The sequence below is a fragment of the Ursus americanus genome, chromosome 14 (assembly GCF_024610735.1).
Source record: "Ursus americanus isolate L20-20 chromosome 14, mUrsAme1.1.p, whole genome shotgun sequence".
In the NCBI taxonomy this organism is placed as follows: Eukaryota; Metazoa; Chordata; class Mammalia; order Carnivora; family Ursidae; genus Ursus; species Ursus americanus.
In genome coordinates, this window is record NC_142140.1 from 44,102,534 (window position 1) to 44,118,792 (window position 16,259).

General features: G+C 56.3%; 1 protein-coding gene across 4 annotated transcripts in view; it reads right to left on the reverse strand.

Moving 5' to 3' along the window:
• Positions 1-236: 236 nt before the first annotated feature.
• Positions 237-16,259, reverse strand: part of KCNN1 (potassium calcium-activated channel subfamily N member 1) — a 32,005-nt gene continuing 15,982 nt past the window's right edge. For 3 of the 4 annotated variants that reach the window (XM_045778452.2, XM_087867164.1, XM_045778453.2), the window contains 6 exons: positions 15,677-16,095; positions 12,607-12,748; positions 9,163-9,273; positions 8,454-8,581; positions 3,218-3,287; positions 237-843 (listed from right to left, as the gene is read on the reverse strand). In XM_045778452.2, the coding sequence (XP_045634408.1) occupies positions 589-843; positions 3,218-3,287; positions 8,454-8,581; positions 9,163-9,273; positions 12,607-12,748; positions 15,677-16,095 (1,125 nt within the window). In that variant the 3' untranslated portion in view covers positions 237-588. The remainder of the gene's footprint in view (positions 844-3,217; positions 3,288-8,453; positions 8,582-9,162; positions 9,274-12,606; positions 12,749-15,676; positions 16,096-16,259) is intronic. The other variant, XR_015726698.1, reaches the window with a different exon arrangement.

Genomic DNA, 16,259 nt, shown 5'->3' on the forward strand with positions numbered 1-16,259 from the left:
TCTCCCCGATCTATGGCCTCTTGCAGGCCAGGGCTGTCAATGCCGATTGGGACTGATGCTGATGTCCTCAGAAGGTGTATTCAAACTGAGCTCAGGCTTGGAGGGCTACCAGGCTGGAACAGTGATAGGACGGACTCAGCAAGGCCCCCCACATCCATTCTGGGCCCTGGAGTCAGGTGGCCACCTCCCATGTTGTGCTTATGAGGGTCCCATAGCCATGCAAAACAGGCAGCAACTGGGTGGGTCCTGCTTTATTCAGAACTGGCAAGGACCCCTCTCCTGGTTGCTCCATGCCCACCAGGGGCCTGGGGAGAGTCGGGGGGCCAGGGGACCAAAGGGAGCTCCTGGCTCCCCCCAGCTCCAATCAGGGAGGAAGCTGGTGGGTGGCCCACCCCTGCCCTCGCCTGCGGTCCGGCCCTGTCTCCTGCCCAGACAGTCTGGGTGGGGGAGGGCCCTGGTCCACTCAGCCCAACTCAGCTTCGGCTCCTTGAACTCCAAGAGGCGCCACTGTACAGGGCTTCCTGGATGGCGTGGAGGTGGCGGCCACACGATGGCCAAGATTGAGGGGTCTGGTGGTGGGCAGGGTTGTCACCCGCAGTCTGAAGGGGCCACGGGTGGCCACTGGCATGGGGGGCTCCGGGCTGCCTGGTCCAGGGGTCCGGGGCCAGGCCGGGGAGGCAGGGGTGGTGGGGGCGGGCGTATGGCTTGGGCGATGAGGCCGGGCAGGGCCTGCAGGGAGGCGCCCAGTGCATCCAGGCGGCTTTCAAGGGCAGCCAGGCGGGCCTCAAGCTCCTCGTGCTGGGCGTGCAGCTCGGACATGAGGTCGTACAGGACATTCTGGGTCTGCCAGAGATGGAGTGGGAGAGAAAGGAGAGGCCAAGTGAGAGAGAGGGATGCACAGACACAGAGAGAGATGGGTGACCAACCCCAGTTGGGTGAGAGCCCACTGAGAGGGACCCAAGTGGGAGACAACTGCGAGGACACCCCAACCCTACAGGTCTCTTGCTGTAGCCCACGGAATGGTAGGACAAGAGGCAAGAGGAGAGACAGGTCTTGAATGTCAGGCTAGGGGCCAGCAGGCCTGGGGAAGGTTGGGGGAGGTCCTGGGGTGGATGTGGCCAGAGCTGCCCTGAGGGGATGAACTGGCCACCAGGCACATGAAGCCAAAGGGTGATCTTGGGTGCTGCCTTCACCCAGGGGAACCACACCCTGCAGAGCTGCGGGGGGGAGGGGAGCAGGGTGTGGGCAGCAGGGGGTGGGCTGTGACCACTCCAAGGATCTGACCCAATCACAGACCGAGGAGCACAGCAGCCACAATTATGGTTGCAGTAGGCAACGGGATACCCCTACCACCTCGACTGCTCGCCACAACCCGGCAAGGAGGAGCCGGTTCTGCCACTGTCCAGATGGGCCCAGGAAGGGAAGGTGGGCCACTCAGACAGACCTGGGTGCAGTGCCACTCTTGCCACCAGGTGGCGATAGAACATCGTTCCTCATCTCTAATCTTGGGTTGATCAGACCCCCAGGCAGACAGTGGGTCACCACCCCGTGGCCTGAGATGGGAGGACGGATGCTGACGTGGGGAAAGAGCCCCCACCCACTTGCTCTATGGGAGGGGGACAGGACGTGGCACCTACTACAGCACCTTGCTGCATTCCAACCCCAGCCTCTCCCAGCCTCCATGCCCGAGCCTCAGTGGTGACATTCACCACGTCTTGTTACAGGCCCACCCACCCCAGCCCCAGGGCGAACACACACCTTGGGGCCCCTCTTACCCACAGTCCCCAGGGCCAGAGGGTAACATCTGGAGGCATCCAGCCTCTGATGATTTTTTTCTGGCCTCTCTTGAGGTTTAAATTCTTCAAAACTTAAAATACACCTTGTACTTTTGTCGGAGATACACAAATTAAATCCGCAATCTTGGGTAGGACCGCATTAAAGTTTAATGCTGGAAAACACTTTACCCTTGTTAAATTTTAAAAATTAGGAACCCGTATAATCCCATCCAATTAAAGCCTTACTTCAAAGCAGGCTTTGTTAAACGTACTCTGAGAGGGGCATACTACCGTGATTGCAAGGTTTAAATAACTTTGAAAAATTCAAACTTCAATTATCTATACTAATGGAAGGAAGAGCGATATGGATAATTCAAATTATAATAACTAGTCCCTGAGTTTTTCAAAGGCATTTCATATGTATTTCTAGCTATAATCTCATAGGACATCAAATTAGTTTGGCAAGAGTTCTGTATGCTCTTAGGATTATGTTCTTTCTACTACCAACTGAGTGATTTCTTTAGGGGTCTACAATGTGTCCCCCACCCATAATGTTTCTTTCCAAATTAAATTTATGTAGGTTAATATTATACTGCATTCTCTTGATAATGATGAAGAGAATGAGTCCAAAACGCTCTGGGTATAAGAAGGAGAATAGGACTTAACATCTTCCAAAGATAATATGAAATGAACCTCGGACTAATGAACTGATGAGGGGACAGAGCCAGGGAGCGGAGTTCACGCGTGAACTACTCACGAAAGGTCTGCCGCTGCTCCGAAGGGAGCTCCGAACAGTGTGACGGGTATTCTAAGAGCTAGCCGGACTGAAGTTGGGTCAACTGTCCCATCTTCTAGCGGATGAATAAAAAGTGGGAAATGGGGTCCGGCTTGATAATAAAACCAACAGATTCGTTTGTAACATCACCTGGTCTTGGAGAGCTCTTGCCACTGACTTTAATTTCCTGAGAGATGTTTAACGGCTGCACAAGTCAGCTTTCTGCTGATACTATCATTTGAATCTATGGCCAGAGCAAACGAAATTCGTTTTTCTCTGCAATTTTAGAGCCTGTCGGTAGATATGCCTAAAACGAAAGGACACTTCACCAGTTTAGCCCGCTCATTAGATATTCTGATGAAAGCTATTTTATTAGATACTATTTTTTTAATAAAAGAGCCGCCAAAGGTAAAAAGTGGTCTATGTGCAGGTAGATTGCTAGCGCCCCTCTTATATTTGGAACCTCCAGACCCTTGCAGACAGGGCCTGTGTGCCCCCGCGGCTGGTCCCCGTCTGCCTCGCATCCCTGGCCTGCGTCAGCAGTCTGTCGTACAGGCTGCACCACTGCTCCTCTCCTGGCAGGAGGTGGGCCCCCTCTTCTCCTGTAGGGGCCCGAGCAGCCTCTGCGGGCCTGAAGAGCTGCCCCACCCCACCCCGCCCTGCTCACCTTGGCCAGGTCGGCGAGAGTGTTGGCCTGGTCATTCAGCTTCCCCTGCTCAATCTTCACACTCCGGAGCCTGGGGGACAGGTGGGTGGGTGGGGTTGGGTGGAGGCTACAGGGGGAGTTGGGTCCTTCATGCACCCACCCCACCTGGGGTCGCCTTGTGGGACATGCAGAGGGGGGGATGGGGCAGAGTGAGGGTCAGGCCCCATGCGGCCTGTTCCCTCCCAGGACACATCGGGTGGCAGGGCCTGGGGGGTGGCTAAGCCACCTCCCCCAGTGTCCCCCTCTGGCCATGTCCACACGGCCTGATTCAGGATGTCCCCAGGGAACTTGGACTCCCCCAACCCCCACCGGCCCAGGTGAAGACTGCACAGGCCTGCAGGGTGGCTCCAAGCCCCGGCCATGGCCTGAGGTCAGGGGTCGCGCTCCACAAGCCACGCTGGGTGTGTGCCCTGCCCCACGACCACCACGCACCCCTCACCCCCCAGGAAGAGACTTACTTCTGAGCTCTGGCAGGACCCGGCAGAGCAGAGAGAAATCACAAGGCAATTTTAACCTCAGTGCAGCTGGGTGGCACGTGCCCAACCTGGCCCGCCTCCCGCCCGCACAACCCCAGGACCAGGCCGGGGGCCCCGGGTGGCTGGGGGGCTGCCGCCCTTGCTCTGGAAAGGGGCCCAGCCTCTGCGGGGGCCATGCCAACCCCTCAGGGAATCTCTTCTCCTCCCCTCCCTCCAGCAGCACCCCCCAGCAAATGCAGCTGCTTTCAGCCTGTGGTCCCGCTGAATCCCAGTCTGTGCCGGGCACCTGGCCCCAGAGGTGGCATTTAGTCCAGAGAACTACGCCCATGCTGTTTCCCAAGCTGGGTAACGAGGCTCAGAGAGGCAAAGCCAGTGCCCACCGGCCCTCCAGCAGGATTTGAACCCGGACCTGCCACTCAGCCTCCACACCTTGGCCTCCCAACAGCTGCCCATGGGTGGGGGTGGGGTGAGGAGTTGGCCACAGAGTGTCCTTGACCCTCATCTCCATCCCTGGTGTAGTGAGACCAGCCCAGGGAAACTGTTCCAGGCAGGACTCCTCTTCCCTGGTCCAAACTCAATCCCTGCGTGCCCACATGTGATAGTTGCTCGGGGAGGCCCCTCAGGGCCCACCTATGCTGGGTACTAGGACCCCTGAGAGGACCCAGCCCTCGGTCTAGAGAAACGGAGTGGGTACAAACACCCCCAGCCCTGGAGGTCTGAGGCTGCCTTGAGTGGCAGTTGAGGCCTGCCGAGCTCCAGGGTGACTTTCCCGGGGAAGGCAGTCTTGACCTCTTTGCAACTTCCATGTTATTTGTTGAACAGTGTCCCCCCAGAAAGATATATTGAAGTCCTACCCCCCAGTACCTCAGGATGTGACCTTATTGAAACAGGGTCTTTCTAGAGCTAACCAAGTTAAAATGAGGTCTTGGGGTAGGCCCGAATGCAATAGGACTGGTGTCCTTATAAAAAGGGGGAAATTTGGATGCAGACATACACAGAGGGAGGATGATGTAAAGACACAGGGGGAAGCCATGTGAAGACGGGGGACTACAGCGATATATCGAGAAGCCAAGGACAGCTGAGGCTGCCAGAAGCTAGGAAAGAGGCCTGGAACAGAGCTTCCCTGGTGCCTTCAGAGGGAAAATGGCCTTGCCAACTCTTCGGTTTTGGACTTCTGGCCTCTGGAACAGTGACAGCATAAATTCTGCTGTTTTGGGGCGCCAGGGTGGCTCAGTCGGTTAAGTGTCTCCCCTCGGCTCAGGTCGTGGGATCGAGCCCCGCATCAGGCTCCCTGCTCGGTGGGGAGTCTGCTTCTCCCTCTGCCTCTGCCCCTCCCCCTGCTTGCGTGCGCTCTCTCTGTCAAATAAATAAAATCTTTTAAAAAATAATAATTAAAAAAAATAAATTCTGTTGTTTTAAATCACCCAGGTTTTCGGCACTCTGTTACAGCATCCCTAGCAAATCCATATATTCTCCAAACCCATGCTGTGCTCCTCAATCCATCCTGAAACCATTTCTTCCTTTTCACTGGCTGCTCATACAGCACTCCCGTCATGGAGACTCCCCAGCTCAAGAACATGCCTTGGCTCCCTCGTGCCTGGATATCAGACCTCCAGTCTCCCTGGCGCCATGCTCATTCCTACCTTCCCACCATTGCCCAGACTGTGGACAATCCTCGATATGCCTGGCTACCTTTTGGTTTCATAACCAAATCCCATACACATCTCAGGCCCTAGTTCAAACTTCTTTCATTTCATCAGCTTTACAAGACATCTTGGGTTTTTGTTTTTGTTTTTGTTTTTTTGGCTGGGAAGGGAGTAGGTATAGGGGGACCTAAAGACAAGTAAGGGGCACCTGGCTGGCTCAGTCGGGGGAGTGTGCAACTCTTAATCTTGGGGTTGTGAGTTCGAGCCCCATGTTGGGAGTAGAGATGACTTAAAAATAAAACCTTAAAATACATAAATAAATAGATGGATAGATAAATCAATAAATAAGAGTGGGACAGTCCCACCCCAGGACAAAGGGACACAGGTAACTCCCAGAGCAGGTGCCTCCTTCCACAGACCTGGCTCTCCTCAATTCCCATCCTCCCATTTCCCCCCAACAATGTTCTGGAACATTCCTTGGGGCAAAGTCCAGGGCAGGGCCGTGTCTGTGTCCCCTGTGCCTGGCATAGCAGCTGGCATAGGAAATGCTGGTACGATAACCAAATGAACATATCGAGGGCAGTAATGACAATGTTGCTAGTTTCCATGTTTAGAAAATACCGTATGGCAGGTAGGTATAGTTGAGCCCCCAACTGTGTTCGATCCATATGTCATCCCTGGAGGAAAGGCACATTAATTACCACCGTCTCCACTTTAGAGATAAGAAAACGAAGCTTGGAATAGCATAATCCCTTGCCCAGGCCCCACAGTTAAGTGGCAGACAGCAGACTGGGACCCAGTGATCGGGTCTCTGTCCTCAAGGGTCTTGGGGTCTTGTGAGGAGGTAGGACTAAGACCTGGACACAGTGAGGTTAAGGGTGGCACCAGCTCCTCTCCCTGCTTTTCATATGATGGTGGGAGCAGAGGCAGGAGCAGGGTTTGGGGGGCCGTGTGTTACCAGGGACCATGCCGGGCATTCCTGCCTATCATCCCATTTAGATCCCCCTGCAGTCTTGCGAAGCAGAGACTGTTATCATTCGAAACCAATCCAATTACAACAGTAAACACAATAAATGTAAATGAATTAAACTCTCTAGCTAAGAGACGGTTAAGAGCCCCAGGAAACTCTGGGGGCAATGGATCTGTTTTTTGTCTTGACTGTGGTAATCGTTTCACGGATATGTACATATGTTAACACTGACCAGACTGTCCACTTTAAATAGGTACAGCTGACTATATGTCAATTATACCTCAGTAAAGCTGTTTTTAGAAAAGAGGCAAAGATTATTAAACAGGATTAGAAAGTTGAAGTCCAGCCAGCTCAGCTTCCTCTCCTGTGGCCTGGTCTCCTGATGGTCACACTCCTTTACCTTCTGGCACCCCAGAAGCTGGGCTGCCCTGGCCACACCCTAAGCTCCCCTCCAGCCCAAATGCCCTATTCCACCACTCACACCAAGGTTCTCCATGCTGCCTCTTGTCTCTTCCCCACGGCTGAATCAGCTGCCTTCCTGCTGTACTAGTTCAGACTCTAACACTATTCACTTCACTTCGTGACTCACTGGTCCCTGTGTCTGGCCTGGGAGCTCTTGGGGCAGGGAGCCGTCTGATTCTCTTAGGGGAGCCCAGTTGTGAATAAGTTTTCCCATAAAGTGAGAGATGGGAATCCATGGACTCATTCTGAGAAGTGCCTAAATGTTTTTTTTACTATTTTAAGTCAGGTACCACATGACTCAATTGTAAATACAAACTGAGTGCCACTGCACTGGATTTGGAGTTGTTTAAATTCTAGACCGGGTGCTGTCCCATACCTCCTTTTTCTTTTTTTTTTTTTTAAGATTTTATTTATTTATTTATTTGACAGAGAGAGAGAGAGAGAGAGAGAGCAAGAGCACAAGCAAGGAGAGGGGAAGGCAGAGGGAGAGGGAGAAGCAGGCTCCCCATTGAGCAGGGAGCCCGATGTGGGACTCAGTCCCAGGACCCTGGGATCATGACCTGAGCCTAAGGCAGACGCTCAACCGACTGAGCCACCAGGTGCCCCACATGATATTTCTAGTGGACAGTGATTGGCATATTCGAGCCTGGCCCAGCCCAACTCTGGCCAGCTGCCTGTTTGGGAAAATAAAGTTTTGTTAGAGCATGGTCCCCCCATTCCTCTCTGCTGCATTCCTGCTGTAACAGCAGAATAGGGTAGTTGCGACAGACTATCTGGTCCACAAAGCCTCGAGTATTTACTCTCTGGCCCTTATAGGAAAAGTTTGCCAACTCCGGCTGCACACTGGACTCATCAGAGGAGCATAAACTTAAGCCTAGGGTGCATCCCGGACTCAACTATAACTGGTGTTGGGTGTGGCCTGTAGGATTTTTAAAGCCCTGTGGGTGTTTCCAGTGAGCAGCCAAGCACGAGAACTACTTGATTAAAAAATTCTCAGGACAAAGGAACAACAGAGAAAATCAAGTAATTTCTAATTACCCCACATGATCACATAGATCAGGACACAAAGTGAATTCTGAGCTTCCTGGCAGCCACAGCAAAAAACGGAAATTGGTTAATATCTAAAAGGTAAAATAATTTTGGCTATTCTGGAGAATAAAATATGCTTCTTGCCATTTACGTTGGGTGGGTTGTCTGACTTTTTTTTTTTTTTTTAAGATTTTATTTATTAATTTGAGAGACAGAGAGAGAACACAAGCGGGGGAAGGACAGAGGGACAAGCAGACTCCCCACTGAGCGGGGGCACAACGCGGGGCTCGATCCAAGACCCTGAGATCGTGACCTGAGCTGAAAGCAGACGCTTAACCAACTGAGCCAGCCAGGCGCCCCTGGGTTGCCTGACTTAACAAACGTGATTGCCCTTGACAAGTGTTGGGCCCATCACCTGCCTCCTTCTGACCATCCAACCATCCCACTCAGCACAGAGGCTGCAAGCCCCAGCCAACTGACCACCCGGAGTGTGAGGGGCCATGACGATGCCACACTGAGCTGTCTGGCCTGGCTCATAGCCTCCTCCCAAGGACCACAGCTGCCTCTGCACCAGGTGGACACAGAAACGTGAGTGGGAAAGGTGCTGGACTTACTGATGGATGGCTTGGAGGAACTTACGCTGGTGTTTCCGAACCCGGGCGTGGTCTGGCTTCTTCACCAGCCTGGTATGTTTGTAGATGAGCCACGTCTCCCTGAGAACGTTAGCAGCGGCATTTTTTACCTGGGGCCAGAAAAAGAACAATTCCTCAAGGTAGGCACAAAACTGTAGGTTTCTGGAAACTTCCAGAAACTGCCAGAAACTCTTAGAAACTCCTGGAAATGCCCCTCTGGGGTCCTGGACCTGTAAGGTGAGGTCATGTTTTTACATCCACATCTGTGCTCTATGGGGGGGGTGTACTTCATTTATATCATTCAGCATGGGCCAGAACGTTTCTATACACCTTGCAAATGTTAAATCAGTGAATCTGCACTTGCTGATCTCCCTCACTTTATACACGGGGAAACTGAGGCACAAAGAGGTCAGTCAGACAGCTTATAGATTGTGTCTGGCTGCCTAGCCCCAAAATGCCTGCCTCTTGTTGTGTGGCTCAGGGTGTGGTGATGACTGGGCACGTAGGTGGACACCCGGGGCCACCACCGTGTCTCCACGCGTGGCTCATGAACAATTTGCACGAACAGCAGAGCACGAGGCAGTGCAGTGACCTGTGGGCATGTGGACACGCCCGCTGTGTACAGAGGCAAGGTGGAGAGGGTCTGCCCTTGATGACTGGGAGAGGAAGTGGCTGTGACGAACGTCTTTACCCGCTTGGTGAGCTGAGTGTCCATCATGAAGTTGTGCACGTGTTTCTCTGCCTTGGTGAGCTCCAGCTTCCGGGCCACCACGGCCACCACGAGCGCTGTACAGCCGGCCCCCTGGATGCGGAGGATGGGCAACATATCAGTGTCCTGCCTCATGTAGGTCCCAGGCCACAGGCAGGACACCCTCCCTCCTCCAGGAAGCCTGCCCTGATTCCACCTTTGCCTTTACCCTCCAAGCCCACAGTGTTGGCAGATCCCCCGTTGAGCTCACTGACACCCAGCCCCACCTGCTTACTATCAGTTGAATGTCTTATTTGATCCCCAAGAGCCCTGGGGGGTAAGACCACTCATCCCTGCTGGGCAGAGGGGGAAACTGAGGCTCAGAGATAAGAAAGGGAGAAGAAAAGGAAGGATCTGCAGGTAAATTCCGTGCCGAAGACCATGGAGGAGGAAGAACTTGGAAGCATTTCCTTCAAGGCTTTGGGGTCTGAGTGCTGGGGACAGAGACCCAGCGGACATGTCTTTCTACACTCCCGGTCAGCAGGCAGGGTGAGAAGGCAGTGTGAGGAAAGGGTCAAGCTGGCTGCCTGCGGGGGGCATTTGCAGGTAGGAAGAAGCAAAGTGGAGGTTCCAGGAGGTGGGGAAGTGGAGAGGAGGATGCCTCCCCCATGCTGGCCTCCCTGCTTGATGCAACCACATTCCCCAGGATGCCCTAAACGGCAGCCAGACCTTCTGGCTACTGAAAGAGGTCAGAGAGGACTCGCTCGTCTACTGGGGAGCAGCCTAGGAGAGAGAGAAGGACAGTAATGAGGACCTGAGAGAGAGAAGAGGGTTGACAGGTAGGGTGGGGCAGGAAAAAGTAACACGGTGGGACGGGGAGGGTCTGCCACCAAGAAGCAGGGGCCAGGGAACCTGGAACACGCAAGAGGTGTCATCAGCCCCAGAAGTGCTCAAGGCAGGTGGCAGGAACGGGCAAGGCCAGGTGGTCCCCGCCTGCCCTGAAATCTGTTCCTGGTGCCTTCCCTGCCAGCTGCTTCCTCCTGAGGCTGCTACTTCTAAGAGGAAAGGAGGGAGAGGCTGGGCTCGGCCCTGCGGCTCGGGGGGGCGGGGGCCCGGGCTGTCGTTCAGTTTTTCTTAGGGATGGAAGGAAACACTTATGGGGAAGGGTGGGCAAGGGCCAGGGACACCATTGGACGGTCCTGGGCGGGTCCAGATGCCCACATGCCCCACCAGGGTGGGATGGGCACAAGGTCACCCTCTGAGAAAACCCTATCATGGGCTCCTGGGGTCCATTCTTTTTTTTTTTTTTTTTTTTAAGATTTTATTTATTTATTTGACAGAGAGAGACAGCCAGCGAGAGAGGGAACACAAGCAGAGGGAGTGGGAGAGGAAGAAGCAGGCTCCCAGCAGAGGAGCCTGATGTGGGGCTCGATCCCGGAACGCCAGGATCACGCCCTGAGCCAAAGGCAGACGCTTAACCGCTGTGCCACCCAGGCGCCCCCCTCTGGGGTCCATTCTTGGAAAAAGCCCTGTCCACTGGGGCAAAGCAACATGCTGGAAACCTCCACGTGGGAAAAGGACATCTGGTAGCTCCACACAACAGCACGGAAACCATGTCCAGCCAAAGACGCTGGACTCAGAGGGACCACACTGGGATGCCCTAAAGTTCACGTACAGGCAAATGCATGGTTGCTGAGATACTGGGAGGGGCAGTGACCAGGAGGGCACACAGTTGGGCAAGGATGGAAGAGGAGAGAGCTAAAGGAAGAGCTCAGGACCGAAGCACCTGGGTGGCTCTGTCGGTTAAGAAACTGACTCTCGATTTCACCTCAGGTCATGATCTCGCGGTCCTGGGATCAAGCCCCGGGTCGGGCTCTGCACTCAGTGCGGAGTCTGCTTGTCCTTCTCCCTCTGCTCCTCTCCCTGCTCGTGCTCTCTCTTTCTCTCAAAGAAAGAAAGAAGAGCTCGAGACCGACCCAAGCATGACGGCTCACGGGTGCGCCAGGAGTGAGGGCAGCAAGCAAGCTGCGGGCCACACACACAGAACTCATTTTCTGGAAGGAGCCAGGTCTCACAGAATGGAACTCAGCTTTTCCATTTTGTCTTGGGCTTTCTGGGTTTGACCTAACCTTACCCAAGTACTTTTCTTGGTTGTTTGCAAAGTTCATTTGCTTGTCCTGGGGGTTGGGCTGTGGTCGATCTTTAGTCTTTTCCCCTCCCCCCTCTTGTTGCAAAACAACAAGCAACTCGGCGTGATGCCTTTTCCCAAGAGAGGGGCCGTGTCAGCTTGGCCATGAGAAGGGAGGCCCCGGTGGGGGCAGGAAAAGAACATGGACCCCCGGCTTATGCCCAAATAGCTTAGAGGGGACGAGGGGTGAAGAGAGGACAGAGCCACGGGACTCGGGAGATAATGACAAGTGAGCACGGTCTACAAGCCAAGAAACAGGATGGGGCAAGCCCTTGCAAGACAGCGCTCCCATCTGCAGGAGGAAAGGACACTGTTGTGGGGATGGGGGTTTGGTCTTCACAAGACCAAATGCATCTCTCTGTGTGGAGATAAGGAAGGATACACTCCAAGGAGTGGCCTGGGGTTGCACCTGGGGGTGGGATCAGGTGGGCTTCTTTGGCCTACTGGTGTTCACTGATTTTCACAAATAAACATGTTATTAACTGGGGGTTGGGGAGAGGAGTAGGGGACCCTACACCCAACAATTCATATTCCAAGACACGGAAAAGCATTTGTGAAGGAGGTGGAAGTTTGTAGAAAGAAGGTTCCAGAAGGAGGGATGAGCAGGACAACTGATGGAATCAGGGAAAGATCATGCCCGATGTCAGAGGTTGCCCACACCCACAGAGGGCCATGAGAAGCCTTTGGGGAAGATGGGGTGCTGCCGGAGTCCACTGAGTCACGTGAGACAATCTTCACACCATGGGGGCTCAGTGGGGTGCTTGGGATACCCCAATAGTCAAGCAACGATGGGGAATCGGGCTGTGATGGCACAACCCAGAGGGTGTTGACTGGGTGTTCGCCATTCACGGTTCTGGGCATTTCACATAAAGGAAGACTGGAACCTTACCAGGAGCAGAAGTGGGTACTGGTGACGGCTGGGGAAACTGAGGCATGGAAGCATCAAGCCCCTAGCCCTGGATCTAAGGGCTGGGAATTAATAAGCAGGTTGCAGAGAATAAAGTGCAAAGAAAACTGTGCGAAGAGTGGACCACAGCATCTAGCCCTGTGGGCACATAAGAGCTACACACCTAGGGCTGGAAGGAGCCAAGAAGAGATGCCCCCAGGAAGCCCAAGGGTGCAAATTCTGAGTCATGGCAGAGGTAAGGAGGAGGTGGGTGAAAGGGCAGGATGACACAAGGAGGAACTCTGATGCATTATAGCTGGCAAGGGGGTGATCTCCCCACCAGCAGGGGGTATGCAAGGGCCCTCGCCCTTACCATGATGCCAGTGAGCAGGCACACGCCCTTCCCGCAGTAGGTGTGGGGCACCATGTCACCATAGCCGATGGAGAGGAAGGTGATGGAGATGAGCCACATGGCCCCCAAAAAGTTGCTGGTTACTTCCTGCTTGTCGTGGTACCTGAGGGGAGCCGGGGAGGCCCAGTCAGTCCACACTGGTCTCTCTGCCGTCATCATACCCCGGGACAGGCAGCACCAGGACACCAGGGCCCTGGGTCCACCCGGCCATGGGGGGACCTTGACTGTAAGGAGCTAATCACTCTGAGGGCTCAAAGTAATAAAGGCACCATTTCGGGGCAGGGAGAGGGGGGTGGTTAGCATCCTCCCGAGGGTACCAGGGGGCAGAGGGCACCCACACTCTCCTCCCAGCATCCCTTCCAACCTTCTCCCTTCACCTACTCCCTGAGCTACTGCCCAGGACGTGTGCTCTCCCCGGCCCCGGTTATGGGACACAGCGGGCCAAGTGAGGGTACGTCCACGCGTGTCCACACGTGTGCACACGACCCCTCCCAAAGACAGACACACAGACAGACGCAGACACAGGTGGCTACGGGCACCAGAAGCGGCAGGGAGTGGAGGTGAGGATTCAGGTCAGACACTGGGAAGAATTCCCCAGCCAGCAAGGCCCCATGGAGGGAAGAGGACCACTGGGGGACCCAGGAGGCTGGAGGACGGCAGTATTGCAGGACTTGGGAGGAAAAGGGAAGTCATTTTGTTCAGGGCAGCACCAACTGGCCCAATCCGGGCCTGGGGTTTGCTTGGGAGTGAAGAAGGAGGAGGCAGTCTGACACTGTGGGGAGGCCTGGGGCTAACCTTTTGGTATGGGGGGGGCGGCGGGCCCCAAGGGACATGGTTTTGTCCCCGGTCATAGCCAACCCTGTGAATCTGGTCACGGGGCTACAAACAAGTTCTACCTATGGTCAACCCAGGCTGGGGGTCTGCGGGGACAGCTCAAGGGTTCTGCTTTAGCCCAGCCCCCAGCCTGCGAAGCCCCTCCAGCTCAGGGAGCCCTTTCCAGGTGACCCACTCCTTCCCAGGCCTCAGGCCCTCTCAGGAGGTTCAAGGTTAGAGGCCAACTGAGGTGGCACAGAAGGGGTGGGCCCTCTTCTGTGGGCAGAGGCAGGACAGGGGAGGCTGGTGGGGAGGGCTGCTCTAGGCAGAGTGGAGTCAGGGGCTTGAGGGCGAGGTGACAGAGGCCCCAAAAGGGGGATGGGAGGACTGGAGACCTTCCCAGCAGGTCTGGTGTTTGGAAGTCCCTGCCCACCCCTGGGGGCCGGACGTCACTCCAGGCCCCTCTGCCTGGGCTGCCAGTATGCTTGCTGAGTGAGGGGGACCTGGGACTGAACCCCATCTTTCATTGAGGCACCTGAGCCCCAAGTTACCTTGGCCTCCACCTCTGGGTAGACCAGCACCCCACACCCAGGGGACAAGAGGAGAGGGAGGCCCTCCAGCAGTGGGCGGGGGAGCCTCGGGCCTGGCTGGAGCTGTGGTGGGGGCACAGGACCACCCAGGACTGCCTAGGACCAGGGAGTGAGGGGGCATGCGGGAGGCAGGGTGGGGGTGGGACAGAGCCGCAGGGGCGGAGCGAGGCAGGCGAGGGGGCTTCAAGCAGCATCATAGGGCTCAGAATTTAGGATTGGCTGCCCCCCGGTCCTGCCCCGTTCCCTGCCCCAACCTGGGGACCCCTGCAATGACCCAGACTGTACCTCAAGGATGCCTGATGAGGGGTGCCCCTCTCTCACTCCCCAGACCACAATCCTGACCCTGCCCTGACAGGGTGGGGGATGGGCTGTGGGTACTGGCATGGTGGTACATCAGGGGTCCAAGGAGACCCTGGCAGGTCCCGAGACAGTAGACCTCGCTGACAAGAGCTGGGCCCTCACCTCCACAAGCCCCACGTCAGGCTGAGGCAGGGGCCATGGAGGGGGGCTTAAAGGGGTGAAGACTGGGGTCCTGGGGGGCAGGTCCAGCCCAAGGACTCCCCAGGAAGCCCAGTCCCAGCACCACGTGCCACAGACCCCTCCAGGGCCTTCCCCAGCAAAGCATGAGGTAGGAAAGGCTCCTTCCCAGGCAAGGCACCCCCACGCCCTGAGAGGCCCAGTGGGGACCCTCCCTTTCCTGAAGCACCCTGTGGGTCTCCGGAGCCAACCAGGAATCAGGCCTCAGGAATGTCCCTTTGCCCCAGAGCCTCCGTTTCCTCATCTGTAAACTGGGTTGAAGGCCTGCACCTTCCTGGGCTGTTCAGAACAAACTCCGGGGAAGGGGGAGCTACTAAAGGCTGGGCCAGTTTTTATGTACCCCAGATCCACTCAACTCTTGGGAGGTGATGTCCCAGTCCCCCAAGGTCAGCTGTCCAAACAAAATCCTCCCCAACCTTGGACACAAGGACCTCCAGGATGCCCAGTGGACGCGGCCTGAGAGCAGCCCGCCTGCCCCTGCTGTCCTCAGCCCGACTCCAAACTTGCCTGCCCCGGCCCTGCTGGGACTCTGGGCTGGTCCCGGCCACCCCGCCTCACCTCCCTGAGCCCTCCCCTTGCGGCAGCTAATCTTAAATTCCTGGCGGGCAGGACAGCAGCAGCTCTGTGCACACAGCTCGGCCAAGGGTAGGACTCACATGTTTTCCCTACAGTCCGTTGGGGCGGGCAGAGGGGAGAAGGAGAGCAGGTTAAACTGGGGGGAGGGAGGCGGAAACAGGCAGATGGGGGCCATCCTGCTCCTGCTGCCTCCACGGCCCTGGGCCAGAGGTCAGAGGTTGGCTGCTGGCAGTGGAGGAGCGGGGAGACAGAGGAGCACAAGACCCCCCTCCCCGGGGGAGAGGGCCAGTGTCCCAGAGGGGTGTGGGTTGGGGTAGGGGCTGGGTACGCCAGGCTGGAGTCCCGGGGATGAGGGGGCTGCACTGGAGGGGTAGTCACTGAGGCCGGGAAGGGGGACGGGGCGGGGTTGGGTATCCCGGGGGTGGGGGGGGGGAGTGTGATGGCCAGGGGAGCCCTGGGGCTCTGGAGCCGCGGGTGCACGCGGTGGTGGCCAGGGCCGGGGCTGGGGGGCGCACCTCTCACAGACTCGCACGGTCCAGGCGGCGATGATCCAGGACGAGATGCTGAAGACGAGCAGCACGGTGCCCGGGCAGATGGTCATGAGCGTCTTCATGACGAAGCGCGTGTTGAAGGTGATCTTGTTGAGGGCGCCGATGCTGCGGCTCGAAGCGTCTGTGAAGATCTTGCTGTGCAGCAGCATAACGCGGCCCAGCAGGTAGAGGCGCAGGAACATGGGCACAGACAGCAGCACGTCCACGTCGGCCTCGGCCGCCGACGGCGCGTACGTGAAGGCCAGGCGCGCCGTCCACGTGAAGCGGTAGTGGCCGGGCACCGGGTGGATGGCGCACACGGCCAGCTCCAGCGAGATGAGGAAGACGCGCTCGCACGTCATGGCGATGCGCCAGTCGTCGGCGCCGTTGTCCACCATGAACAGCTGCGGGGGGCGGGCGGGCGGTGGTGGGGCTCGCGCCGGAGCCGGTGCCCCCGCGATGAGACCCCCAGCCCAAGACACCCTCCCCCACCCCGCCCCCGTTTGGCTTTTACAACAGGGCCTCGGATGCCACACTCCCTGGTTCGCGGGGTTAGCCACGATTCCAA